General features: G+C 40.5%; 1 protein-coding gene across 2 annotated transcripts in view; it reads left to right on the plus strand.

The window, feature by feature from the left end:
• Nucleotides 1-27270, plus strand: part of ITGA9 (integrin subunit alpha 9) — a 459851-nt gene that overhangs the window by 217425 nt on the left and 215156 nt on the right. Inside the window, exons 16-17 of one of the 2 annotated variants that reach the window (XM_044293304.1) lie at nucleotides 4730-4879; nucleotides 22182-22258. In XM_044293304.1, the coding sequence (XP_044149239.1) occupies nucleotides 4730-4879; nucleotides 22182-22258 (227 nt within the window). The remainder of the gene's footprint in view (nucleotides 1-4729; nucleotides 4880-22181; nucleotides 22259-27270) is intronic. The other variant, XM_044293305.1, reaches the window with a different exon arrangement.

Raw genomic sequence — 27270 nt, forward strand, 5'->3', positions numbered from 1 at the left:
AACCTGTAACTACTTTAGATATACAGATACAGTATTACAAGTTCTGTATGCACATTCAGCTTTTGATATTTTGTTACTAATGTTCATGTTTTTTTTTTAGCAAATCTTGTTATTTTCTATAGTATTAGACCTTTGCAGATTCCAAAGCAATGCAATAGGAGCACAGGATATTAAACTGCTAATGTATAAGTTTTTCCCACTTGTGTTACTATCTTTCAGTCAGGTTCATTTGCTTCTGATGTCTGACAGTAACCTGATGGGTAATTGTTATTCAATGGGGTAAAAAGAAACTTTTCAGAAAAAAAAACTGTGGATCGTCGAGGAAACAGTCCCTCTCATTCATCATGGAGCCTGTAAAAACAGAAGTCATGTACACCTCTAGTATGAACAAAGACCAACATCAATTAACATAGTCAGTCATTTCACTTTTATACGACAAGGCTAGGACAACACGTGATGTGAAGATCAGACATTAAGACATTGCATTTAATAACTATGCTATGTGGTCACGCTGCAACTTGCAACCTTCCTCATCATGACTGTCCCAAAAAATCCAAATCAGTTGAATTTTTGTTTACAGATTGCAAATCACATGTGAGTTTTCTGCCATAGACCATAATGCAAGTCGTGTGCAATTGTGACTTGCCTGACCTGACTGCAGTTTGGCTGTTTTTGTATAGCAAAACAGCAGCTGTAAACCAGTGGTACATCAGGCAGACAAGTTGGAGAAATGTGTTTAGTCATGCAGCTCGTCTGAGAATTGCCAAAGTTGTCGAGTAGTCGTACCCTAATGATATTTAATTGCAAAAATAACTATACAAACAAGATTAAACCGTGAGGCCAGCAGCTGCATCATGGCCATGAATTTGGCCATACTCTAATCCATTCCAGATAATAAAATCAATTATACAAAGTAAAATCACCTTAGCTTGCCTACGTCATTAGGGTGCTAACTCATATAGTGGCTGTTACTTGTCCGAGCGCAGCCGGTTTAATGAAATAAAGTGCTGAGTGGTTGCAGATCAACAGTACTGTACAGCTGGGCTTTTCCCAGTTTAATGTATAGTGTAGAACTGGTTTACGGCAGCCATGATGGGAGCACCAGCTAGCCAGACATTGAATATTACCTTAGGAATATATTTAATTTAAGAAGTCGAATGGCATGTTTATGTCCTAATGAATTCTAGTTGAAGGTAGAGTTTGCATACTTAGTATCACCCTGACCTATTGATACTGATTGTATTCAGTGGTTCATTCTTTGATCACAGGTGTAAGGTATTTTAAGGGGGTATACAGAATTGATGACCTATCCTCAAGATAGGTCATCAGTATCAGATCGGTGGGGGCCCAACTCACAGCACTTCTGCCAATCAGCTGCTGCGTCCTCACAACATACCGAGCACAACGCCATACTTTGTATAGTGTGCTTGTTATTGCTGTTCAGGCTTAAATGGGACTGAGCTACACATACCATATTACCAACAAAAACAACATCACTGACTTAGTAAGAGGCCACGGTGCTCAACGGAGCACCACAGCCCTTTTAAACAGTTGATCGGTGACGATGGTAAAAGTATTGTTTAAGTATTTTTTGTCATTTTATGTTCTTAATTCCTGGAGAACCCCTTTAAGCAGTTTTGAATTTCTGTTTCTCGACCACAGTTCATGATTAATCGCTGGAGACGTGTTGTGGACAGCAAAGGCAGATGGAATGTTTCTTAGGGTGGCATTCTGTCAAGGAATGTTCCTACGTTTAAACAAAGTGGGAACAAGTATGTTTGGGTTATTTGATGTATGTTTACAGGCTGCATAAATTGTTATATCCCTCATCCCCACCTCTCGCCTTTTATTTTTCCTGTGAAACACTTAGATGATCATGTACCGCACAAAGGTCCTAAAAGAAAAAGGGGTATAATGGAAACCTTAATATATCTCCACCAAGCAAGATTCTGTTTAGGCTTCTTCGCACACAGATTATTTTCAAAATGTTTAAATGCCTGTAAAAGCCACAGACTTTAAGCATTTTTATATTCAAGCCTAAAATGCCAGAAAATATTGCCATGCACAGGACTATGCTGTTTTCAAAAAGTGCCACTAACCCCAAAATCACCACAATGCCAAAGTGTTTTGTGTGTAGTGTGTTTTGTATTTCACTGTAGATTTTAATATAACATCTGGCTAAAGTATTTTTGTAAAAGAAAAAGAAAAAAAGCACATAAAATTGGTATGAAAAACAATATTTTTCAGTAGAAAAATAAAAGCAAAAGGGAACACTAGAGTTCATGAACTTTTACTTCTTTGTCATTTGCAGACCTCTACCTAAGTAGTGTAACCAGTTGGGGAATTCGTTTGGGTAAAGAGACACTTGCAGGGCAGAGTTTGCTTTCACAGCAAGTCTCAGCAACTTTATTTTCATAAAGTCCTGGAGTCCAACAAACAAAATCTAGGTTTGCTTCAGCATAAACAGACTTATAATGTTCAGAGGCTTTCTGTCCAGCAGATGAAAATCCAAGAAATTAAAGTACAGTTCTCCTATCAAAGTAAGGGTTCATGCACATGAAGTTTTTTGCGCATATCGCAAATCCGCAAAACACTGATACTGGCATGCCATGTTCTATTTTTTCACTTCTGTAAAACAAAGTCCTATCCTTGTCCGCAAAATGGACAAGACTCGGACATGTTCTATATATATTTTTTCAGTTCTGCGGAATGGACATACAGATGCGGACAGCTCACGGTGTGCTATCTGCATCTTTTGCTGCCCTATTGAGATTAATGGGTCCACATCCGATCTTCAAAAATTACAGATCGGATGTGGACTTAAACTATGGATGTGTGCACAGTGTTAGCTTTCAACCAGCAGTATACAGAGTTCAGACCTGGAATACACATCATTAGATTATACGATTCGGATCCTCTCCGCATTGATGTACAACAATCACTATAACTGAATTTTTTTTAATGGAGCTAGGTCCTTCTATTATACCAAATAGTAGTATTTCTGATATCATGATATTGATGTATTATTGGTGGACACTCAGTAAGCAGTGTCAGACAAAAAAGTATTCTCGAGACCCAACCCATGTATCATCAATTACGGTAAGTTTAAAGGGTTTCTGTCACCCCAATTTTCGCTATTAAACCGGCACATAGATGTGAAAATGTCACCTGAATTTCTTTTATTTAAGTATCCCCCCGTTTTCATGTAATTTTTACTTTTATTATATGAAAATGATCCTCTAGGAGCAGGGGGGGGGGGGGGGGCATTGCACCTGCTCCTAAAGGCTCAGTTCGCCCACCTCATTTCGAATACTGAACGGGACAGCCCAGGTGCGAGATTTACACGGCAGACGGGGCCAGCAGGAGAACCAATGCTGGCCTGGCCCTGTCAATCAAGACAGAAGGAAATAAGGTGGGCAAACGGAGCCTCTAGGAGCAGGTGCAACACCCCCCCTGCTCCTAGAGGCTCATTTGCATATAATAAAAGTTAAAATTACAAGAAAACGGGGGCATACTTAAATAAAAAGAAATGCAGAGTTAAATTCAAGGGATATTTTTACATCTATAATGTCAGCCTGTTTAATAGCGAAAATTGGGGTGACAGAAAACCTTTAATAGTTTATGAATCAAAGAAATAGACCCTAGTGGTGTTTTTCTCCAAATGTGTATCCATTATGGTATCAGAGCTAAAGTCGACCGGATAATCCTCTGGTACTTTGGTGTTCCAGTCTGACCCTGTCAGTAAGTATTAATTTCTCTGCATTGCCACCACAGGGGAAATAAAGTATTGTACTGTTCCTCATTAAATCAGTGGTTAGTCTATGTAGAGTAGGGAAACGAGGATCCTGGCTGAAGTCTCCAGTCTCTTTGTCACCAGTTTTTATTTTTTTGTCCTGAATGTGTGCAGTCACCAACTTTGTCTAATATTTTACCCAATTAATCAATCAACTCACCCAACTGGTTATTTTTCTTTCTGTGAACCTAAATGTTGGCATTTTGCCTTGGATGTTACAGGCATGCTTCCAACATGATTACTGGTAATGCATGTACATATATTGCTGCTTATACAATAATTTTGCAGTTAAATATGCTGTATCCCATAGTTCTTAATTGTTCTCTAAACTAAAAATAGCAGCAATCTTACACACAGTAACTACCACTGAGAAATGTGTACAAAAACGTACCAGAACTGACATAGTTCTGGGAAATATGGTAGCTAGACAGTTTTTATTTTTGTAATGACTAAAGCTGTGTTCACAATTTCAGATTAGGATTAGTTCCCTTGGCCTTTAAAGGGCACAGTACGGCTCTCTGTCAGGAAAAAGTGACTTCTAGGTGGTCACTCAAAATGGTTCCAGTAAAACAAATGCGGTTTCCCATCAACAACATTAGTAATGGTGTATAGGTATTAGTTAGGTCTAACAAAAAATATTAATTATCCTGGTTAATAATATCGGTGAGAATGTGCATCCCAGGATTTCAGATATCACTGACATTTTGGGGTGAGGGGAATGATGATTTGTTACATACTGTATGTCTTTATAGTAAAGGTCTATGATTGGGATACATTTCTTTCAAAATTATGACTTCAGCATCTACTGTATATGAACAAGACTGAAGTTTGTGTCTACTGACCATTTTACAATGTTTAGTTTCATGTTAGATTAAGGTCAGGTTTACCGTGTTAGTACATATTAAATGTTTGGTGTGATTTTATGTTTTCTTGCAGCGTAGAGTGAAAGATGTAATTTCACCCATCGTTTTTGAAACATCTTATAGTCTTGGAGAGCATGTGATTGGGAAAGAGGAGAGGGACTTGCCTGCTCTGAAGCCTATTCTTCGCTGGAAAAAGGGACAGAAGATTGCACAGAGAAATCAGGTAAAATTGTTAGATTACTATTGATGTAATACTGGGTCCCTAAATTCTAGAAGTCTTCTTCCTTGTAACTTAAAGGGGTTTTCCATATTGCACAAACTTTCTTTAAAATAATCATTTATGAAGGTCCATGTCTATACAGGTCTTTCTTATTTACTATGATGTTATGTCCATGGACGTTTTAAAGCAGCAGCAAGGGCGGTAATAGCAGAGTGTCTATCAAACTAGCTCTGTGGAAGAGGTTATAAACCAGCTGGGCGTTGTTAGGGGCGGTGCTGGAGGTGTGACCGAGGAAGGAGCAGTGCATCATGGGTTTGGTTAGATATAGGAACAGGAAGTGCTACATGCAGGATGGACCCAAACCAGAAAGATTTGTTTACATGGTGAAAACGTACCAGGAGAGTCCAAATTGAAAGAAAAAGCATGATGAAGATGTACATGAGGGAAGCAACTACATGACCATATCTGTTAAGTAACAAGGTAATCACAGAAATCATCTTTAAGCATATTTGATGAATATTCCCATTCCCATATTATCTTTACAATGCTAACCATACATTCAGTTTAGAAGACATTTCTTTACACTTAACATGTTCTATCCATTTTACCCAGAGGTGGTTCATTATCCAATTGTCCATAGGTTGAGTAATGATTAGGGAACTTACGTTCCTTGACTGCCACCAGTAGTGGCACAAATTAATGGGTTTCAGTGATGTTATTTTCAACATGTGTGTGGATGGATGTACTGTATTTAGCAACTCCCATTCCCTTAAATACAAGCATCAGCTGCAGTACACAAGAACAGCCACTACACTGTCTACAGAGTTGTTCTGTTTCAGACCCATGTTTTCTTCGAGAACCTGCAGCTGCCACTAACTATATGGTATAATGGGTTTTCCATCTTCCAAACCAATCCAGGTGTCATTTAGATATTTAACAAATCAAACAGAACATAACAAAGAAAAATATACAGACATCTTTCTTACCCCATTTCAATGTGTTGGGTAACACCAAAACAGCATTAACATCTCTTAAATACACAGTAATGTGCAGCTAAACACAAAACCAACTCACGGTAGAGTCGGTGAAACCAAAACATGGCAGAGGTAGAATACAGTGTATAACAGAATATTAAATCTGAGCAGTGTACCAGATACAGAAAATATAAGCAGACCACAGTTCGTGTTATGGGCTTTAAGTGGTGATAACCTGCTGCTATATTTAATTTATATATTTCACAAGATTATTTCACTGGGATAAGAATGGGTCTGTAAACCACCATAGATGTCCTCAACAAAGGATTCTCCATCAGAGCACTGGCTGGGTCTCAGGCCAGAGACTCAAGAGATGTCATTTTCTATGATATGTTAAAAGATTTGGAATAGTAGATTATATTTACTATACACTATTTTTCATCATTATGACACTTATATAGAATAGTAGCTTGATGTTTGAAAGAAATTAATTACAAAATGTAATATGCTCAAACATGATTAACACTATTGAGAACACAAGGTGAAAAGATTTTTTAGTACACACGCTAAAAGGGTCATGTCCTTCTAATTAGATTTGGGTCACACTTTACTGATGTATAAGTGCTGTAGACAGAAACATGCAGTCAGATCTGCAGACTTAAAGGAAACAGAAACAAATATCTAAAAGACTTGTAGTTTATACTAAAATTGATGATGAGTGAAGTAGTTATTTTATCTGTCAATGTACATTAGCTTAGAAGAATTACAGATGACCTACTCATAGGGATTCAGCTGCGTTCGTTTTTGAGATATTATATTATTAATATTATTATCGACTTTTTATATATTTTTTATTATATAGTATTTTAATAATTTTACACATATAGTTTTAATCTACATAGTTTTCTGTCAAATTGCATTTCTCATCTGTACTGAGTTATAGCCAGCATTATAACCCTTTTAAACTGTATAGGATTTCAAGTTGAACTCTGCGTGCATTATCTGCTTGGTTAAAGCTTGTGATTCTTGGAGGTCTAGATTTATACTGAGTGCTGTGCAATAAATAGATGCACGAAAATCATCTTCTAGAATGCATTGCAGTAAAAAAAAGAAGCAAACACATTGGGGGAGATTTATCAAGACTGCCATTTCCAGTGCAGTGGAGTGAGATGGGCCAAAACTATTAAAGGGGTTGTCCGAGTTATGAAAAAAAATAATATAGCACAGAAAATCTGATATGTAACTGAGCTAAGCAAGTTTTATGCAAAAAAAAAAAAATATTTTTCCTCATTTCCCTGGTTCTTTTCTGGCTCTTTGTTTACATGCAATAAAAATAATCTCTGCCCCTCCCCCTGCTCTGCTAAGAGAGTGAATACAAGAGCTGCCCTGAGTGCTGGTAGACTCTGCAGCATGTTGTATGTGTAGGACTACAAGTCCCAGCTGTATAATGACACTGCTAAGGGAGTGAATACAAGTGCTGCCCTGAGTGACATGTCTGCCTGCTGGGAGACTCTGCAGCATGTTGTATGTGTAGGACTACAAGTCCCAGCTGTATAATGACACTGCTAAGGGAGTGAATACAAGAGCTGCCCTGAGTGACATGTCTGCCTGCTGGGAGACTCTGCAGAATGTTGTATGTGTAGGACTACAAGTCCCAGCTGTATAATGACACTGCTAAGGGAGTGAATACAAGAGCTGCCCTGAGTGACATGTCTGCCTGCTGGGAGACTCTGCAGCATGTTGTATGTGTAGGACTACAAGTCCCAGCTGTATAATGACACTGCTAAGGGAGTGAATACAAGAGCTGCCCTGAGTGTTGGGAGCCTCTGCAGCATGTTGTATGTGTAGGACTACAAGTCCCAGCTGTATAATGACACTGCTAAGGGAGTGAATACAAGAGCTGCCCTGAGTGTTGGGAGCCTCTGCAGCATGTTGTATGTGTAGGACTACATGTCCCACCTGTATAATGACACTGCTAATACACACAGGATCTTCCCCCTACCTTCTTGTGCAATGCTCTCTCTAGTAGATCAGCTCCAGTGCCCAGAATTGTCCCTGCCTGCAGAGCTGTGCAGCTGAAGGGGTTAAGTATCCTAGCAAAGAGTAGACGGCAGTGAGGGGGGCGTGGCCAGCACAGTGACGTTTTACTGTAAACGAACATTATCAGCACAGGGAGAGAAGCTGACATCACAGGTCATGTGACCCTCAGTGAAATCTGAGAAACCAGCCACTGGAGATAAAGTGAGCGAATTGGAAAGCTGTTACATTTGCTTAGTTAGGAACATAGAAAGAATAAAAAAATAACTCGGATAACCCCTTTAAGAGTTGCACGCCACTTAATACTTCTGGCGCAACTCAGCTGGTCCATATGCCAGAATCTGAAAGCTCAAGAATAACTTGCGGTGGAACACTGGTGTAAGTAATGGTCAAAGTTTCAGCTAGCTTAGTTCTCGCCCATTCCCACTTTAAGAAAAGTGGCAAATGTGGCAAAAAGCACAAGGGGTATGAAAAATCTCCATCATTGTAATAAAAATGTTGAGCCGAACTGTTAGAATGTGCCTGTCACTAAACTACTGACTGGTTCTGCTAGCAGTCTACACAATTGTGACTTTACAATCACTCAGGACTTGCATCAGCTGTGTATGCAGTTCACTTTAATTGATACATTAACTATGTATTATCTGAACTGTTAAATTGGAAAATAGAATGCTGGTATCATATCTACCCAAAATATCATTTGCTTTTCATAGTTTCAGGAATTATACAATTTCAGGCCATTATTAGAAAATAGCATACCAACCAGTTTCTTACATTACTGTGAAAAACTAATACTGTAATAGGATTTACAGCTGGGAATTTTCCATAGGTGTTTCTATGTAGATAACAGCATGCTGACATACTACTACTGGCACAGCTGAAACCAGGCACAGATGTTACCAAGGTCTTTTCAGAACCTGTCCTAAAAGCCCAGTTAATGATAATCAAATGCCTTTAGGGTGCTCCACCCTACCTATTTTTCTTGATGTTTTTTTTGTATTGTAAAAAAGCTAAGAAATCTTGCAGTTTTTCAATCCTTTTTGTGGTGAGATTTTATAGTCATGCAATTTTTTGCAAGTTTTTTTCCTAGTAGAATTCTATAGGCAAAGATCTGAAAGAAAAACACAGCACCCAAAGTATGCCATAATTTAAAAAATACACCAGGATTTGTAGGTTATGATGTAATTTACTATTGGGCAGTATGTAACATCTGGCCACAGCGTTTTTTTCTGCATAAATAAAAAAAAAGGGGGACATTTATAATTGTTTCTATGCCACAATTGTGGTGTAAAAAAAGTTGCAAATTAAGGGCCACAGCATCTGTGCACCATAATTTGCTAATTTTTGTGGTTCTCGCCCCTTTCCTGAAGTGCAGAGGAAAGGGGTGTGGCTTAGCTGAAAGGGTGTGGCTTTGCACTGCCCATCACATTTACTATAATTTTCACCAGAAAGTGGTGGAAGCTATAGCTGAAGTCTATGTCAGCCTGTGGCAGACGTATACTTCACTTTCTGTCGCACAGCAGGGCAGAGGTGTGCCTGATTTATTAAGAGGCTTCTGCAGGGAGATCAAGACTGGTGGATGGATCTGCCAGCCTTGATACAGTATATCTCCCCCATAGTGTGAAATGTAACTATTGTCGGCTACAGCTGATAAAGAATCTTCATTTCTAAGTGGCAGAAACCTTTTCATTGGATAGGTTGGAACATACACTACTCACAAAAAGTTAGGGATACTTGGCTTTCGGGTGAAATTTATAGAAAACATAAAAAGTTCACGCTACAGTGATATTATATCATGACAGTAAGGCATTTAAGTAAAAGCATGCAATGGTGATTTCCTCATCTCAAGCCATTTATTGAAACAAAAGCTAGCAACTGGTGGAAATAGCCCCACAAAAAAATTTAAATGTCTCAAAAACTTGACAGCAACGTCTCATGCTGTTCATAAGTCGACTTATTGTCTGTTGAGGCATGGCACCCCACTCTTCTTGAAGGGCAGCCCTTAGGCCATTGAGGTTCTGTTGTACAGAGTTACGAGCCTCTACATGGCGACTCAGCTGATCCCATAGGTCTAGAGAAAGTGCAGGCCACTCCATTTTAGGTACCCCAGTCTCCAAAAGCCTTTCTTTAATGATGCGACCTCGATGAGCTGGCGCATTGTCATCCATGAAGATGAAATTAGGCCTGTGTTGTTCATGCAGAGGCACAATGACTGGATTAATGATGTTATTCAAGTAGTATGGGCTTGTCACAAAATGTAGGGCAGTTCTGCATTGACTAGACATACCTGCCCACACTGTAACATAGCCACCACCAAAGGCTTGTCTGGTGACAACTGTGGCTGATGTATAGCACTCTCCTTGATGTCTCCAACATCATTGGCGGCCATAATTTCTGCTCAGCGTGAATCGACTTTCATCAGTGAACAGCACTGAAGCCCACTGGTCCCTTGTCCAGCGTAAATTCTCCGTGGCCCATGCAAGACCATGACGCCTGTGGTCAGGTGATGGATCATGTGATGAACCATGTGATGAGCGCAGTGATGTCACCACGGGTCCTTTTCCTCACAGATCATCAAAGAAGAAGACAGAAGAGAAGCCGGGCTGCGTGAAGCTAGTTAAATTAGTATTATTTTTGCGTGAAAAACGCACAATGTAGAGCTTGCTGCAAAATTCATGCAATGCACAAGTGATGCATGAAAATCACCGCTCATGTGCACAGCCCCATAGAAGTGAATGGGTCCGGATTCAGTGCGGGTGCAATGCTTTCAACTCACGCATTGCACCCGCGCAGAAAACTTGCCCGTGTGAAAGGGGCCTTACAATCTCTCTATATCTTTGTTGCAACCTGCTGATAACATCCTGCTTGAAGCCTCGCAATGGTGAGGTACTGTTGATCAATTGTTAGGTGTCGTCTTGGTCTCATGATGTCAAAATGTGAACAGCATGATGAGGAAGACTGTTTATATACCAATTCTAATTGAACCAGGACATTTATTGGGCGATTCATGGATCAAACACCTGTTGTGAATTTTGCCGTTAAGCTCCTTGTTAGAAAACAGTTGGACATGTGCATTCAAAAGTTTAGGAAAGGTCACATTAAGTTCACCTGTAAAGGTTTGAGTGCATTTTATATTCATCCTGCAGTTTCACCGACAAGCTAAATATTTCTAACTTATCAGTCATTATTATTTAGGTTTCTTAAAGGGAAGCTATCATTAGCTTTTGTAAAAAAATTGTAAACAATTTTAACAATATCCGCCTCACAGATTCCTCACTGCTGTTGTACCAGTGTTGCTTGATACCCTGCCGCTCTCTGATTGCTGGTCCAGCAATTAGGTTTCAAAACAGGGGCATGTGACCTCTGCCATCACCAGCTGTCATTTTCCCTGTATCAGAATGTCACAGTAAAACCCAAACTTAAAAGATAAAAATATATATCTTGGTGCATGACCTGGAGCACTGAGAAAATGCAACCCAGCACTTTGTGCTCATGGGTGCCATCATGCAGTTTTGCATCAAACAACAACAAAAAAAATGCCTAAAAACTCCAAATGCCAAAATACTGAATGCTGATTCATAGTATCTCCTGAAAATAAAACATGAAAATGAACAGTCCATACAGTACATGTCTTTTTTGCCTTTGTCTAGATGCACATATGCCTTTAAATATTAGATATAAGTAGGTTGACAGTTGAACAGCCATTGAAAGAACAGTCATCTGTTGACACATTTTTGTCCATATTGGCCCTTACAGTAGATAAAGGTGTTGTCCAATTATTTTTTATTAATGACACTCTCGCCCGGCCGACGCTGTATGTCTTCCAGGGCCTCGTGCCAGATGCCTTTCCGGACTGCATCCCTCCAGTCCAGGTCATCCTCCTCCTCATAGTGGAATGCTGTTCGGGAACAAACTGGTTCCATACTGCTGTAGCCAGGGGAGCTGTACGGGGACAAGCGTTGCCCTCAATTTTGTAAATCCACGAACAATGTTTCCGAGCTGCTTCTCCTCTCACTAGGACGCAATCCCACTGCTTGCCACCAGTGTAATGGATCTCCTGGCACCCCGACTGGGGACCTCCGTTGATGGATGCTCCTAGTGCTTCCCGAGAGCTCCAAGCACTCCGCTTGACACCGTAACCACCACAGGAACAAGGAACAGGAACAGCTCTTACAAGAGCTAGGGGTTATAGCCAGGGGAGTATACAACATATAGCAATTTACACACACATGAGACGAGGCTCTATGTTGAAGGCCAAAACAGGGACTCCCTTTATTGAATATCAACTCAGTATATATACAGTTCAAGAAGACTAACAACATAAATCATACAAACCATAAACAACATGCAAACAGACATCTCCCCCCCCCCCCCCTCCATAATGAATGAATAGAGAGAGAGGAGACACATGTGATGGGATTATCTCCTGAGTGTATCATAGGGTGATCTACTCATCTAGGAGTTGGCTGCTCCTAGAGTCAGCTATCTTAATCCCATCACTAACACAAATCAGTGGGAGTCTCAGTGCAGAGTTAACCCCAAAAGGTCTGAGGGGGTCTCCATAGTGCTGGGTCCATAGTCCGTAGGAAAAAGGCTGGCCCTCAGGCTTCTCCAGCAGCCCCAGTGACGGTTCAGTCTGTCACAATGACCTATCCTCAGATCGGCGGAGGTCCGAAACCTAGCCACCCCCCCGATCAGCTGATTGAAGAGAAGGCGTACACCTCGCCAACACAGTCTTCTCTTCGTTGTTAACCTGCTCATCGTCGCAACAGCATCTGTGATCAGGTGTAACTACAAGAAGCCGTCTCATTCACTTCTATGGGACAGCTCATTCCTATACACTTGAATAGGAACAAGCCATCCCATAGAAGTGAATAGGACGGCTTCTTGTAGTTACACCTTCTCACCGCTGCTGTTGCGACAGTGAGCAGGTAAACAAAGGAAGGCTGCGCTGGCATGGTGTATGCCTTTTCTTCAACCATCTAATTGGAGTGGGTGCCGGGTATTGGACCTGAGGATATGTCATCAATAATATAAATTGGACAACCCCTTTAAAACTAAGCATACATGTTCTATAAAACACGCAAGGGACAAAACATCTTTCAAGTTTTCTTTCAATATAAGATCTTTTATCACGATGAAAATTTCAAAAATGTCTGACTTCTTTCCAGATGACTATGTCTTTGGTTGGCTAAGACAATCACATTTTGTTAACTTTTGCTTCACGAACAATCACTTTAAATAGTCTGTTTTGATGAACTTTTAGGTTAATGTGTCTGCCCATCTTTTATAGCAATTCACTGAAGTTTGCCATTTCTATAAATAAAAGATAATAAGAGGTCTAGATAAATATAGCCTTGTATTCACTTTTGTATGGCACGTGATGACAAGGCTCAGGAAAGGAATATAGAACAGGTAGTGACCTTATACTTTTCTTTTCCAAACGGGAACACATCTTTCATCTTGAAAAAAAAAGCAATGTTGTGTTTCAGTCATTATAATGGAAAGGTTACTGACTCTTCATTTATGTGTAGGTTTGAGGAAGAATGATGTTTCCTAATAGAATAAGCACAGTAATAGTATATTATTAGTAAAAGAGTTGATGTCGTTTAATCACAGGCTTGAGTCATGGGAATTATTTTCTTTGAGCTGTTCCCATACATTTCTATGAGGAGGTTGCCATGCATTCATGCAGCTCTCTCCATTGTACGTAGATTATGTCAGCTGCAGAAACAGCAGTACTCCTATAAACAGTGATAAAGATAGCTGCAGGCCTGGGTGGCCATCTCTCTACCTCATCTACTTCTTTCTCGAGTGCCACATAGAGATCAGGACTCCATTCTGTCAATGCCAATATATGGGGTCCCAGAGATGGCCGCACAGTGCAACATTAGTACTTACCAGTCTCTGGGCTGCACTCTTCTTCTCTCTTACATGGAAAATACATGTGAGCAGCCACCAAACACAAACAATCATGTCTATGACCACACACTGAGCACTCCAGTATAAATATGTATGGTGCTGTGGACATCAGGGTGCCGTCGCCCTACTTAACACCTTGTAGATATATTCCATGCACTCAGAATGCAAAGTTTGTGGTTTATTAAAACATTGAAGACTCAAGAAGAACACAATGAAGAGTCAGTGGTTATCTATTTGCATATTGTCATTCTCATACGGCAACACATAATTTTTGATGTTTCGGTCCGATTTGGACCTTTCTTAAGTGTCTCTGTGGATAAATGTAAAAATGAGTAAATGTCAAAATAATATAATAGCATATCTGGTCACTATTAACCTGAAAACATAACATGAGATAACTAAGGCATAACTAATGATATTGCAATAGTCTAGTAGCAGTAGATAAAGATCCAAATATATAAAACAACCCAGATGTAAGTATTATACTCTAGTAGAACCACAAGGAGTAGGCATCCTTTCACGGAGGATAATATCAAAAGAATGCGTACATATACAGTTAGTGCATAGGGGTCAAGGTAACTTTAATATCCTAATCACCACCAGCATTATGTATTCAGATATGCACCGTCACAGGTAGTATACCATAAACCATATATATATATATATATATATATATATTAAATACAGGCAGCCACGGGCCATGGAGAACAGATAAGAAAGGGGAGGGAGAGGAATAAAAGGGGCAAAAAAGGGCTGTATAGGACAGCAATGTGAGCTTACAGGGTGGAAATGTAGTATATTGTAGTAATTGGCGCCGATCTGAATGCAGGTAGAGAATATGGAGAAGGAGGCGTAGTGTATTGTAGGGATTATGGTGCCAGACCATGAGAGCATCTTGAAGTGGGAGCAGTTTAGGAGCGCTGGCAGTAGCTATGCACGGAATCCATGCAAGCGCTGTGTAGCACTTTTGGCGCATAGTGAGACTGCAGTATAGGCATCATAGGGTTACCAAGGTGATCAGGAGGCTAATCTTGTGTAGTGAATATGTAAAATGAGACAAAAATGAGAGGACGGCAAGGGCAAAAAAATGACAGAGGAAGATGATAAATGGTGAATATAGGGTGAAAAAGAAAATTAAAGAGAAAAGAAAGGGAAAAAATAAAAGTGGGGAAGGAGGATAGGGAGAGGGAAGAGAAAGAAAGAAGAAGGATGAAGATGGAAAGTAAGAATAAGAGAATAAAGTTGTACGAACAAGAAAAGGGGAAGGAGAACAGAAAAGACCAGGAAAGAGGGGGGAAAGGAGAAAAGAAGGATAAGGGTAGAAAAGGAGAAGGACAAGGAGGAATGAAACAATGGGCCAGGAAGGGAAGGGGGTGAAAAGTAGCAGAGGAGGAAAGAGAGGAGAAATAAAGGAGAGGCTTGGTACTGTATACCACCTGTCCACCCTGTAGATGAGTATTTCTCTGAACGAGTCTGGAAGAGAGATTGTAATAAGATAGTTGGATGCTGCATGTAATTGGGGCTGCACCCCTGCAGAGAGACTCCATACATAGTGAATAGTGGACTTGTAGTTTCTGTGTTCCTGGAGTGGTCACCATGTGAATTGGCCTGAACCCCAGATAGCAATCTACCGGTAATTGATTTGTACTTGTGAAAGGCATGTAAAGGTCATGGAATTCCCTGAAAACATATGAAATGTAAGATTCTTTAGTTAATTAGTTGGAAATTAATTTGCTTATACGATTTTAGATGTGTTAACAATGGCGACCATGTGGAACATGTTTTGTGAGTAAACTGGGTACGAGCACAAGAAAAAATGGATCATTTCAGCTTTGGGGCTGCATTCTAAAGGACATTTCAGAATAAAGTTTGATAGTAAAACCTAGACATTACATTTTGCATTGAAAGCAGGTACACATCAATTGAGCACAGCACAGGTACTGTGGTAGTAATTTGTTATAGTGTGTAAGCCCGGCCAAAATGACTGAGGTATAGGGACTTGAAGAAATTGGCATGAGCATAGCATTACAAGTCTATGAAAGATTTGTAAAAATGCATTTTAAAATAGCACAGTATATATCGCTTCCCACTGCTCTTTATAATGTATTGTTCGGCTCCATTTTATCAAGCAGAATTTAGTCATTTCCATTGGTATGTTACTAAAATAGGTGTTGTTCCTTTAGCTATAGAATTCACATTGTTTCATATATTGTTGATTAAGCAGATGGTACATCCATTAGGCCAAGGTAAAGATGAGAGTTACAAAATAGGTTTAGTCATATGGTATTATACTTGGCCTTTAAATTCAACCACTAATAATGATAGCATTTTCCTTCTGGAGAAGAAAGCAAGGAAATGGCGAGGTATACTAAACTGAGAACTTGTGTCTGCTTCCAGTAAAAGGAAGGAATTGTACTGGAAGCTATGTATCTGGTTCCAGCCATAAAAGGGTTACAAAAAGGTGAGAAATCTTTAGCATTGAAAGCATATTTATGCTCAGTTCAGTGTGCTGCAGCGGGAAGTTGCAATACAGTACGAAGTGAACCTGTTTCACGCAGATTATTCCAATTGTCAGATATGAAAAAAAGTCTGTTGTCTGTTGCTATTCATTAATATACGTCTTAAAGGGCTTCTGTCAGCCCACTAAACCGTTTTTTTTTGGTTAATAATAATCCCTATACTGCGAGCTCCCTATACATAAGCTAAATAATCATTTTGGTTCAGTAGAATTTGATAAAAAGCTATTTTTATAATATGTAAATTACCTTGCTACCAGCAAGTAGGGCGGCTACTTGCTGGTAGCAGCCGCATCCTCCGATCCTAAAGACGCCCCTCCGCATTGTGATTGACAGGGCCAGGGAACGGAATCGTTCTCTGCTGGCCCTGTTTGAATTCCAAATCTTGCGCCTGCGCCGTACCTGTCTTTAATCGGCGCAGGTGCACGGCTCTCTCGGCCGCTCCATCCTCAATGAGCTTGCGCCGGGTGTAGATGTGACGTCATCGGCGCAGGCGCATTGAGGATGGAGCGGCCGCCTCTCAGTGCGCCTGCGCCGATTAAAGACAGGTACGGCGCAGGCGCGAGATTTGGAATTCAAACAGGACCAGCAGAAAACGATTCCGTTCCCTGGCCCTGTCAATCACAATGCGGAGGGGGCGTCATTAGGATCGGAGGATGCGGCTGCTACCAGCAAGTAGTCGCCCTACTTGCTGGTAGCAAGGTAATTTACATATTATAAAAATAGCTTTTTATCTAATTCTACTGAACCAAAATAAATATTTAGCTTATGTATGCAGAGCCCGCAGTATAGGGATTATTATTAAACAAAACAAAAAAAAAAAACAGTTTAGTGGGCTGACAGAAGCCCTTTAAATGGATTATGATAGAGTTTGCTTTAGCTCTTCTAAGAGCTCGATGGCTTAGAAAACTAATACACAGAATTAGTTTACACTATTATTTCGTTTGTCAGTCAGGTTCCATTGACGTAACCCGTTCCAACTCTATGACATACTATTTTGTTCACATACTACTTAACGCTCTGTACCGTAATAGTATGTCAGCCATCACTTGCGGCTGTATTATGCCGCAGCCATCTCGCGCTCACTGTATTATACAGCAGGCACCTGGCTCTAACTCCGATCCAGGCAGTTTAACCTCTCAGATGCTGCTGTCAATAGCAGGCACAGCATCTGAATAGTTAGTGAGAGGGAGTCCCTCTGTCCTCCAATTGGGATCCCATAAACATTAAAAAAATTATACAATTCAAATTATGTACCCTAAAATGGTACCATTAAAAAAATACAATTTGCCCCACATAAAACAAAAATTCATATGGCTATGTGAACAGAAAAATATAAAAAATTATGACTTTTAATATGCGGAGATCAATAGATCGCAGTCTTAGGTACCAAATTATACTTTGTCGTTAAGGGTTTAAAGAAGGTGTCCAGGATTTTGATATTGATGGCCTTTCAATATCATATTGATGGGGGTCTGACACCCTGCACTCTCAATGAACTGTTACCTTTTAGTGGACACAGCTGGTAATTGCAGTCCTGATCCCATTGAAGTGAACCACTTTTAGTGATCTGAAGGTTCTGTAGTTAAAGGTGCATTTACACTTTAATTTTAGTTATTCAGGAAATATCAAAACAGCTTGGATCCTATCTCAGGAAATGCAGATGACTGGAGAATCTGTAAAACATAACTGTTGAAATCCTGATTGTTTTTTTTCTTCCCTACAAACCAGAATCTCTTTATCTTTAAGGGCTGGAGTACTGTCATACTAGCTTCCTGTATTTTTCCTATGACCTTTGGAATCACAGGGAAGCATGTAGGCCAGATCCAACTTCTTCAACAATTCTAACATATCTGTTGTCTCAGCTCTTTATTTTCAATAGTTGAAACAGTTTCAGAAGTTTTGGCAGGTGTTTGAAGATTTTCTTCTGTTTATCCAGAGCACAGATAGACTGTCCTTATCCAAACTTTATCGTTATGTTAACTGGCTTAGAAAAAAACACCTTAACATATCAAAAACCAAGCAAGTCCTTAAAAATAAATTAAGTCACTAAGAATTTAAAGGGAATCATCGGAGTACATTTATTTAGACCGGCGTTTTAGACGCCAGTCTTAATAAGGCTCTGTGCTGGCGCCAGCCTCTACACAACTTCAGTGTATCCGCAGCTGATTCTAAATGTAATACAGCTTCCTTGCTGTCTTACATGTAGACCATTTTCTATGCTTAAAAGGGGCATAGAAAATTATGAATCTAACGGCCGTCCCCTTTGCTTGCCCATGCCACACCCTCTTTTTTTTTTGTCCTGGCGTGAGTGGGGAAGAAGTTGCAGATTCTACAGAATCTGTGCCAGTTATATGCTACAAAAGTGGCATATATCTATTTGTAAAAGACTCCGATAGCTGTCCTAGACTGTGTTCCTGAGTTATGATACTTTTTATTAATCATAACATTATTATTATTATTGTGTAATGTCTTCAGGTATTCATAATGTTAAACATGAAGATCTGAAATGTGTAATGTAAGTAAAAAGGTATAAAGTTTGAATGTAAATATCTATGTAGATTAGATGGTCTTGTGATAATTTGTGTTATTGCCCAAAATGTCAGAAAATGAGTAATTCTACCATAAAGACGGGAACATGATAGGTAAAAAACAATAGATTACAATTTATGATTAGTCCTAATACTTCTAGACATATGCTTTGGCATGCAGTTCAGAGCAGAGCATCATTCATGGAAATAGGCCAATCTGACGTTTGAAAATTCTGGCAGCTTGACAACCATATGTCTGAGTGCAGCGAATCAGCACATTCTTTAAAACTGCTAAATTAGCTTTACTCAGCAAAACCGTCTGCCAGATAGATAGAGATGGATAAGTACATTGATTTGAATCGATGGAATGAAAATCACCTAGCATAAATTAGTGAAAAAGTAAGCTAATAAAAAAAATTAAAAAAAGAGAGAGAATTCTGGGAGATTCAAATGGGATCTGGCATTAGATACAAACTAATTTTTTTTTATTTTTATAAGAACTCCCTGTATGGCCCTTTGTTTATTAATAACAGCTGTTTACCTCTACGTGACAGTATATACATGTACTGTATATATATAGTACTGTGCAATTTTTTTTTGCAGATGTGAACAAAATGCTGCAAAATAGGAATGCTTTAAAAATATAAGTGTTAGGCTACTTTCACAGTTGCGGCTGAGTGATCCGGCAAGCAGTTCCGTCGCCAGAACTGCCTGCTGGATCCGGCAAAACGTATGCCAACTGATGGCATTTTTAAGACTGATCAGGATCCTGATCAGTCTTAAAAATGCCTGATCAGTCAGAAAAATGCATTGAAAAGCCGGATCCGTCTTTCCAGTGTCATCCGACAAAACGGATCCAGCATTTTCACCTTTTTATCGGCCTGCGCATGCGCAGACCGGAAGGACGGATCAGGCATTTTGGTATTCCTATGGAAAAAAATGCCATGGCATTCAGGCAAGTCTTCATTTTTTTTTTTGCCGGAAATAAAACCGTAGCATGCTGCTGTTTTATCTTTTGCCTGATCAGTCAAAATGACTAAACTGATGCATCCTGAACAGATTACTCTCCATCCAGAATGCATGGGGATATACCTGATCAGTTCTTTTCCGGCATTGAGCCCTTTTGACGGAACTTATAAATACATTTTTTTTCTCAGTTAACAAAATGCAAAGTGAATAAACAAAATGAAATCTAAATCCATTCAATATTTGGTGAGACCGCCCTTTGCCTTCAAAACAGCATCAATTCTTCTAGGTAAACTTGCACACAGTTTTTGAAGGAACTCGTCAGGGTCTTCTTTGGGTGTTCCTCAAATCCTTCTGTCTTTTTATGTTATCCCTGACAGACTTCATGATGTTGAGATCAGTGATCTGTGGGGCCATATCATCACTTCCAGGACTTGTTCTTCTTCTTAACACTGAATATAGTTCAAAATGACATTGGCTGTATGTTTGTGGTCATTGTCCTGCCAATCAGACGCCTCCCTGATGGTATTGCACAATGGTGTCTGCCTGTATTTCAATCCTCAACTTCCATGCCTCAGACTTGTCAAGAACCTCCACCATTCTTCATGTACATCCCTCCTGCCCTTTGGCATACAAACTGCCTTTTATAGCCAGGTATTTCAAATTTTGACTTTTATGTCCTGAGTACTGTTCCTATGTTGTTATTCATAGTTGAGTTGCTTGGCCATGTTTCCACATCAAAGGCATGGCTTTTTGGCCACAATTGTTCCATGAAGGCCACCTCTGCCCAGACATCTTCAAACATGAGATGGGAGTACCTGAATCCCACGGGTTTCTGCTAGTTTTGAGCTGGTGGCACTGCTGGACAACTTCCAATTTTGAAGGGAAGTAAGCATGATGTGTCTCTCATCTGCTTCACTAAGTTTCCTTGGCTGACCACTGTGTTTATGGTCCACAATCAGGGTAGGATTAATGGTGTCTTCAATGCTTAGAAATACAGGAAGCTAGTTATCCATCATGTAATACCTTCAGGGAAGCGTCTCAAAATTTATCCTGCAGCAGGACAGCAACCCCAAACATGCAGCCACTGTCATTAAGAACCATCTACAATGTAAATAAGATTAAGTAGTCCTGGAAGTGATGATATGACCCCAGCAAAACACTGATTTCAACATTATTGAGTCTGTCTGGGATTACTTGAAGAGACAGAAGGATTTGAGCAAGCCTACCTGCACAGAAGATCAGTGGTTAGTTCTCCTGGATGTTTGTGACAATATCCCTACTGAGTTCCTTCACAAAGTGTGTATAAGTGTACCTGATGCTGTTTTTAAGGCTAAGGTTATTCACACCAAATACTCATTTGATTTACATTTCTCTTTTATTCATTCCCTTTACATTTTGCTAATTGATAAATATGAACTATTAACAGTTCTATTTTTGAAAGCATTCTTACTTTGCAGGATTTTTTCACATGCCTAAAACATTTGGTCAGTACTGTAAATACTGTGAATATAGCTGATGCACCTTAAATTAGGCAATACAGAATACGTAGTAGAAATGTGTAAATATGTCATTTCTTTCATTAGCCATTGTCCTGTACCAACCAAAGAGAAGGGAAACAGGGTTCCCATCAATATCTCATCAGCGTCCAACATCCTAACCACTGCCAGAAGTCAGCTTTGGAACTACTCAGCTCTGTCCATTTCTATAGTGGACAGAGCTGGTTACTGTCATTCAAAGAGTAGTGCTGCAATGACTCTTATCTTAATATTTTCACACATGACGACATATTTATGCTATATTAGTTGAATGTTCAGTATCATATCTGCATAAACTGTGAATGGGGAGCACATCCAGCAGATGTTCATACAAAAAAGGTTAATGTCTCAGATATCAATGATATCCAATCCCTTACTCATTCTAAGAGACAGTCTTACTTTACTTTATAGATAGAGAAGTGTAGCTGCTGTGGGTTGTCTGGTATCATTTATTTCATTACAGAGATAAGTGCACTCCTTCAGAAACTGTCATCATGACACTTAAAAGTGATGTCTGTTATCTCTAGACCAGTGGTCTACAATCCTGTGGCTCTCCAGGAGTTGTTAAAGCTGCAGACTGTCATCACTCCTGAGACTTGTAGTTGCACAACAACTGGAGCATCACATGTTGTTCTAAAGTCAGTCCATGACTCTCCGCCAGCATTTTAACTTAGGTCTTAATTCATGACATCTGGTCCTTTACCAGGGTCTCTAGTTCCATTTATATATATATATATTACAGTAGGACAAGCAGTGTGATGTGGTTCCACGTACACCAGAATAGAGGAGACTTTAAAGAATTCAATCTCATTCTTTTGCAGACTTTATTTGAAAGAAATTGTCGCTCTGAGGATTGTCCTGCTGATCTGCAACTGAAAGGAAAGTTACTGCTGTCAAGGTGAGCTTCCTCCAGTTTTCTGATTTTATCTCAACTAAAGATCTTGGAGGGAATTTATCATTCCTTTTGCACCAGAATTCTGGTAGAAGAAAAGAGCAAATTCATTTTTTCTAAAAAAATAAATTGAATTATTATAATTTTATGCTGCTCTTAAAACATTTGAAAAGTGGGTGGAAATGTGTGTGGTTAGCTTGGCTAATTTGGTGTACTCTAGGTTTATTAAATGCAATTTTTTAATATTTTGGAGAAAAACTGTTTCTTGGTGGTGTTAAAAATAACTGCAGTTATGTCACTAGACAAAATTGTTATGTTTATGCCAAATTTATCAAACTAATAAACAAATTGATACATTTGGAGCAGATTATAGGCTGAAAGAAGACCTAAAACATTCCCTTTATGAGACATTTCCACCCTCCACTTGAAATTTAATTAATTTGATATTCTGCTGGTCACAATTGCGGATGTCCCTGGCCATATTATTGAAGAAAACCACAGAAACAAGATAATAATGCACTTATTAAAGCAGATGCAAGCACTATATATGGACTAAGTCCTCACCCTGATATGATAATGTCTGAGACACTTAGTCGATATATTTTGATCAAAACACATCTAAGCCCGCCACCAAGCGTCAAGGTGGTCTCAGGTCAGGCGGGTCCTACGCTAAACCTACCTAAGCCGTTGGGCTTCTATGTTCAGGAGCGCAGACCCCGCACATATGGTGTGCTGCTCCTAGTAACCTCCATGTGCATCAAGCAACCAATGGGAGGAGGAGCAAGCACAGCCATATGTACCACCTAATTAAGGCGCTCATTGGATAGAGGAGGGGGGCAAAAGTGCAGAGGAATGCTACTCCCAAGATACTAGGTGCGCATTCACACTTGAAGGTGCCACTCCCTCAAGCAAACACTACATAAACAAAAAAATCACAGAAAAAACTAAGATAAAAACATCCTGCACGATATGATACAAATTTGCGGATGTCCCTGGCCATATTATTGAAGAAAACCACAGAAACAAGATAATAATGCACTTATTAAAGCAGATGCAAGCACTATATATGGACTAAGTCCTCACCCTGATATGATAATGTCTGAGACACTTAGTCGATATATTTTGATCAAAACACATCTAAGCCCGCCACCAAGCGTCAAGGTAGTCTCAGGTCAGGCGGGTCCTACGCTAAACCTACCTAAGCCGTTGGGCTTCTATGTTCAGGAGCGCAGACCCCGCACATATGGTGTGCTGCTCCTAGTAACCTCCATGTGCATCAGGCAACCAATGGGAGGAGGAGCAAGCACAGCCATATGTACCACCTAATTAAGGCGCTCATTGGATAGAGGAGGGGGGCAAAAGTGCAGAGGAATGCTACTCCCAAGATACTAGGTGCGCATTCACACTTGAAGGTGCCACTCCCTCAAGCAAACACTACATAAACAAAAAAATCACAGAAAAAACTAAGATAAAAACATCCTGCACGATATGATACAAATTTGCGGATGTCCCTGGCCATATTATTGAAGAAAACCACAGAAACAAGATAATAATGCACTTATTAAAGCAGATGCAAGCACTATATATGGACTAAGTCCTCACCCTGATATGATAATGTCTGAGACACTTAGTCGATATATTTTGATCAAAACACATCTAAGCCCGCCACCAAGCGTCAAGGTGGTCTCAGGTCAGGCGGGTCCTACGCTAAACCTACCTAAGCCGTTGGGCTTCTATGTTCAGGAGCGCAGACCCCGCACATATGGTGTGCTGCTCCTAGTAACCTCCATGTGCATCAAGCAACCAATGGGAGGAGGAGCAAGCACAGCCATATGTACCACCTAATTAAGGCGCTCATTGGATAGAGGAGGGGGGCAAAAGTACAGAGGAATGCTACTCCCAAGATACTAGGTGCGCATTCACACTTGAAGGTGCCACTCCCTCAAGCAAACACTACATAAACAAAAAAATCACAGAAAAAACTAAGATAAAAACATCCTGCACGATATGATACAAATTTGCGGATGTCCCTGGCCATATTATTGAAGAAAACCACAGAAACAAGATAATAATGCACTTATTAAAGCAGATGCAAGCACTATATATGGACTAAGTCCTCACCCTGATATGATAATGTCTGAGACACTTAGTCGATATATTTTGATCAAAACACATCTAAGCCCGCCACCAAGCGTCAAGGTGGTCTCAGGTCAGGCGGGTCCTATGCTAAACCTACCTAAGCCGTTGGGCTTCTATGTTCAGGAGCGCAGACCCCGCACATATGGTGTGCTGCTCCTAGTAACCTCCATGTGCATCAAGCAACCAATGGGAGGAGGAGCAAGCACAGCCATATGTACCACCTAATTAAGGCGCTCATTGGATAGAGGAGGGGGGCAAAAGTGCAGAGGAATGCTACTCCCAAGATAATAGGTGCGCATTCACACTTGAAGGTGCCACTCCCTCAAGCAAACACTACATAAACAAAAAAATCACAGAAAAAACTAAGATAAAAACATCCAGCAACTCTGGGAATTTAGAAATATATGTGACATATCACTAAGGGGTAAGAGACCCGAACTATTAAAAATATACCTAATTAGAATCCGGGGAGGGGGGACCGTACGGAAAGATGGTAAGTTCCTGATCTGGGAAGGAAGGCCAGGGTGAGTCACAATATGAGTCAGAGGACCTGGAGCAGAAATTAACTTGATTTTGGAGGCAAATCTACCCCATAATTTAATCAGAGTCTGAAGTAAAGGGGAGTGAAGGGTATGTAAGAGACTATTTTGTGCGGCTGCAGGAAGCCAAAATATTCCAGGCACCAGATGCGGTTCGAGGGTGTGTTCTATGTCTACCCAAAGTTTCAGAGAACGTTTGTGTACAAGGTCTAGAACACAGTTTGAGATGGAGGCCCTAAAATATGCCTGGAAGTCAGGTAGGCCAGCTCCCCCAAGCTCTTTGCTCTGGATAAAACTTTGTAGCTCACCCTGGCCCTTGTGCCATTCCAGATAAACCTAGAGACTAGTGACCGCAATTGGGCAAAAAATCTATTAGGTACATTACACGGGGCAGTCTGGAACAGGTAGAGGAGTTTGGGTAAGATGTCCATCTTTAGGGCATTAATCCTACCGAACCAAGAAATCTGCAGGGGGGACCACTTCTGGAGAGAGGCCTCTATCCTCCTAAGTAATGGTTTGTAGTTCAATTGGAAGAGATGACTAGGGTTTGCAGGAAGGCTAATGCCCAGGTGGCGAATCGAGTCAGAGGCCACTTTAAACGAGAACCCTTCTTTGATGTGGGTGATGAGATATTCAGAATTTCGGACTTCTGAATATTTACCTTGAAATTACTGAGTCTACCAAATCTCTCAAATTCCCGAAGGACCGAAGGTAAGCCTATTCTGGGGTCTGAGAGGTAGAGAAGTAAGATGTCAGCTAAAAGGGACAGTTTGTGCTCCTTCGTTCCAATTCCCACCCCTTTTATAGACAGATTGTTACGTAAAGCATTGGCCAGAGATTCCATGGTCAGAATATATAGGAAGGGGGATAAGGGGCAACCCTGATGCGTTCCATTATTAATAGCGAAAGGCGTAGAGAGGAGGCCATTGACCCGTACCTGGGCTGAGGGAGAGGAGTTAAGAGCCATAATACACTTAATCATTTTAGCGCCGAGGCCTATACGCTCTAGGGTTATGGCTAGGAATCCCCAGTTGACCCTGTCGAAGGCCTTCTCTGCGTCCACTGAAAGCAGGCACAGAGGAGACCTAGTAGACCTAGCTCTAGCTATAATGCCCAAGGTCTGCAGGGTACTGTCACGCGCTTCTCTACCTGGGACGAAACCCACCTGTTCTTCATGTATACATTTCGGGATGAGGGGATGTAACCGCAGGGCTAGTAATTTAGCGTAAATTTTAAGGTCCACGTTTAAGAGAGAAATGGGCCTATAATTGAAGCAATAAGAGGGATCCTTATCAGGTTTGGGTATAACCGTTATATGGGCCTGCAAGTTTAGGGAGGAAAAGAGGTTCCAGACGCAATGGAGTTAAAAGATTCTAGTAGCAAGGGGGATAGCTCTTCTATAGGAAGCTTATAGAAGAAATCATCCTCCAATGCCAGAGAGTCTACGCTGGGGATCCGTTCAGGGCTGAATTGGTCCAGATATTCTTTAACATCTTGTGCAAAGGAAACCAATGTAGGGTCCCTCCCTGTGTTCAGGTCATAGAGTGAGCTATAATAAGTACGGAATTCTGATGAAATTTCGGAAGGGGCATATACTGTTCCCTTATCGGATGAGTTAAGTGAGGTAATCTGGGTCTGGGGTAGCCTAGGATGTAGGGCCCTAGCAAGCCACTTCCCACTCTTATCACCATATTCAAAAAATCCAAATTTGACTTTATCGCGGAGACATAGGGTTCTTTGATCTAGGATTTGGATTATTTGTTGCCGGAGAAGAGATATGTCAGCTTTCAACCGGTCCGTGGGAGTGAGTTTATTTGAGGCCTCTTTCCCGTCGAGCTCTAATAAAAGGGAGGAGAGTTTTGCGGACCTTTCTCTCTTAAGCCTAGCGCCATGAGATATGAAGACCCCCCTGAGCACACATTTTAGGGCTTCCCATTTAATCGGCGGAGGGGAGGGGTCTGTTTGGTGATTATTTTTGCAAACTCAGTAATGGCTTTACAAATGTCGGACATACACACCAGGTCATTAAGGAGATTATCATTTAATCTCCACGTGAAGGGACGGGAAGGAGTCTGTTGAAACATAAGAAGGCCGTACACAGGTGCGTGGTCAGACCAAAGGAAACCATCCATTGAGCTGAGTGGATCCGCATCTAGTAAAGAATGGGAGACAAATAAATGGTCCAATCTGGCGTAACTATTATGGGCCAAGGAGTGAAAACTGAAATCCCTATGGGAATGGTTCTCACCTGAGCGTTTTACAGCGCGTACGATCGCGCTGTAAAATGCCCGACGCCCCAAGAAGTACATGAGCTTCTTTGGGGCGTCTTGTCGCGTATTC

This window comes from Bufo gargarizans, chromosome 5 (assembly GCF_014858855.1).
Source record: "Bufo gargarizans isolate SCDJY-AF-19 chromosome 5, ASM1485885v1, whole genome shotgun sequence".
Classification (NCBI taxonomy): Eukaryota; Metazoa; Chordata; class Amphibia; order Anura; family Bufonidae; genus Bufo; species Bufo gargarizans.